General features: G+C 39.8%; 1 protein-coding gene across 1 annotated transcript; it reads right to left on the reverse strand.

Moving 5' to 3' along the window:
- Positions 1 to 1,229: 1,229 nt before the first annotated feature.
- On the reverse strand, positions 1,230 to 2,360 carry LOC128185197 (cholecystokinin receptor-like). Its single transcript, XM_052854855.1, has one exon. The coding sequence runs from the start codon at positions 2,358 to 2,360 to the stop codon at positions 1,230 to 1,232; it is 1,131 nt and encodes a 376-aa protein (XP_052710815.1).
- Between the last annotated feature and the right edge of the window lie 740 nt (positions 2,361 to 3,100).

Consider the following 3,100-nt stretch of genomic DNA (forward strand, 5'->3'; position numbering starts at 1 on the left):
ATTACACCAAGAACTATAATAATGCCCAACAGATAAAGTATAGGCACTGGTGTTTTGATTTTTAATTTTGAAAGTAATTTTTGAGAATTCATTTTCGGGTTTCTAGTGATGCACCGGTACGTCTATTTAATATCTAATGGACCCGAATGAACCCAACTTGTCTAAACAATGATGAGGAAATTAATTTTAAACGGCTCGTTTTTCATTACTTTTTGGGTATGTACCTTTTTAAAAAAAATCTTTAACCGAAATATCTCAACACCTATTGAGTTCGAAAAACAAAATTAATATGAATATTTCAAATTTAGGGGTGCCGGAATGGAACATGTTTTGCTTATGTAATACTGTTTATGCATTTAGATTTATTTAAGAAATGAACTCAATGTCTACCCAAGTTATACTCGTATAACCTGGGTTGGGGCAATTTACGCTAAAGTTATAATCCGCGAAGCGGATTATAAAAAAGCGTAAATTGCTCCAACCCAGGTTATACGAGTATAACTTGGGTAGATATTGAGTTCATTCCTTATAATTTAATTTTCTGGAATTTGCTGTACAAATTGAGTCCGTTTTACTTTTAAAAATGATATAAATCTGTTCAAAATTCAAACGTAACGTCAAGTGAATTAGTACGTTGGTGCATTGTGACGTGTCTTGTGACGTGCAAACCAGGTTATACAAATTTAACTAAATTTTTCTATCCAATCAAATGCCGCGTTACCACAAGAATTAAATTATTTGCGGACAACACCAAACGAGTCACTATAATTACGAAACAAAAATATAACCATTTATTAATCTTTCCAAAAGTAACAATGAAAATAACTGTCCACAGTATAATGATAAAGTTAGGTACACCGGAAATATTCCTACTTACTGCCGGCCGGGTTTCCTCGGAGTGAAAACTCGTGTATGTCACAAACATAGAGAGGAGTGTTCCAGGCTACGTAACTTGATAACCCGGAAGCCTAGTATATTGTTTTTTATCCGGAAGGGATCCTAGATGCTTAGAGCATATACTAATTATTCGATTAATCCGATTGGATAATCCAATTGCAATCTCATTTTGCATGCTGTGCATATTTTTCGTTAGAGAAAACAAAATCAATTGGTTCGATAGCGACTAAAAAAATTAGCCATCAAATTGAAAAACATATATATACACAGTACACAATCCTACTTGTTTTATATTTACATGTTTTCACAACGCTCAAGACGTCTTTTTACAATCATCTCTTACAACGGAAAGACAAAAAGTGTTTTCGAAACTCACGGTCGAATTTGAAATAGATGAACGGATTGGCCACGTTATTGAGCGTGAACAAGCTGTTGAGGAACCTGAGGGTGATGTAAACGGGGGGAGCGGAGTGTTCCTCTATCCCATGACTTAAAACCTTCACCCCATTGACCACCAGCGTCGGTAACCACGTGACCACGTACACGATGGATATGAGCAGAAACATGACGGCGTACTCCCGTTTCTCCCGCTTGTGCCTCGGCTTAACCGCCTGCTTGAGCGTTCCGTTCAGACTTCCGTGCGCAAGAGACTTCCGGCTTCCACGACTTCGGCTGCTGCTTTGTTGTTCTGACTCCGATTCTTCTGCTCCAGACGGCTGAGGGTTGGGAGAAAAACTGGTGTCGGATCTTGCCATGCTTGACTTCCGGAATTGGATTTGTTTCTTGATGATTCTGTGGATACGAAAACTTATGAAGCTTATCACCACACACGTACCGAAAAACACAGAAGCGATCACGACAAAGTAAATCCAAAAGTAGACCTTCAGGGTTGTGTTGTATAATACGGTGCATTTTTGACCGTGTTGTTTGTAGAATTTATGCAAGTACTGGAATTCTCCAACCACGGGAATCATGGGAAGGGTCATGATCAGGCCAGTAACTCCAGCGATGAATGGTGATAATTTGACCAACAAAACTGGAAATTGTTTTTTGAAAGGTGTACATACTTTACGGTGACGATATACGGAGATGATTACCAGCATAATCGACGCTCCCATGGTGCAACTGTAAGCCAGTACGTAGTAAAACTTACAGAGAGCGTCCCCCGAAAACGAGGCTGGCTGCAAGTTTTGTACCATGTAGATGGTGGAACCAGCCACACAGGCCAGTAAATCCATGACGGCTAAGGCAGGGAGAAAGGCCCTACCACTCAGTGGATCCACCCTGATGTTAAAGTAATAGACCTTGATTACCAGAAGATTGCCAAAAACTCCACTGATCAACAGAACCGTAATTAAGACGGTCACAAACAAATAGTCAGCCGCAAGAGCTCGATTGAGTTCATAGTTTATGTAGGTAAAATTCTCACGTAGAGTCATATTAGCATGAACCTTTCCTTCCATGGTCGAAGAATCACGATGATACACTGGCTGCCTGTGACGAACTAGCGAAATTGTTTTGTAGAGTGGTGTTGGGTTTTTTTTTATTTCTCTCGTCAAAATGTGCTTCCTGGTCGGATGTTAAGTGTCTGTAGACTCCATGACAAGTGAATATTATAACAGCAAACATTAAGCTACCGGAAGTAGGTCATCTCCTCAGATATGTCCTCCAATATCCGTCCTTCATAGAAATACGTTCATTAATACAATGTGTGATCGGTCAGTTCAACCAAACGCTTTCACACGGCCTAATTATCCACGGAATAAATGGATGGGGGGGGGGGGGGGGGGGGTCAATGATGATTTTAAGGAAAATTCAAGAACATGTATGTTTACTGGTCATTTTTTTTTTATAAACGACACAAACATCACCCACGTTGCAGTATACATGTATTTATGTGTACATGTATGGTAGTGGTTTTTTTTCTTGGGGGGGGGGGGGGGGGGGGTGGGTGGTGCGGGTACATGTAAGTGGGTTTTTTTTCGGAAATAAGGGGTTGTTAGAGTGTTTAAAGACATGCTAGCGCTGTTTTCATTTTTAATATTAAATATGTTATGAAATATTATCTATTTTCAGCAGAATATTTTGCATTGCATATGGGCTTCCGTGATCTAGCGGATATATGCGGGTATCGTTCTCCCCATGACATTGAGGAGAGCGACCACGGAGTGGTAAACCGAACGTTAAATTTATACAAGAGGTC

This window comes from Crassostrea angulata, chromosome 5, assembly GCF_025612915.1.
Source record: "Crassostrea angulata isolate pt1a10 chromosome 5, ASM2561291v2, whole genome shotgun sequence".
In the NCBI taxonomy this organism is placed as follows: domain Eukaryota; kingdom Metazoa; phylum Mollusca; class Bivalvia; order Ostreida; family Ostreidae; genus Magallana; species Magallana angulata.

Bases quoted from the DNA above. Each gene is read 5' to 3' on its own strand.
- LOC128185197 (XM_052854855.1), bottom strand. From the start codon at position 2,360: ATGGAAGGAAAGGTTCATGCTAATATGACTCTACGTGAGAATTTTACC.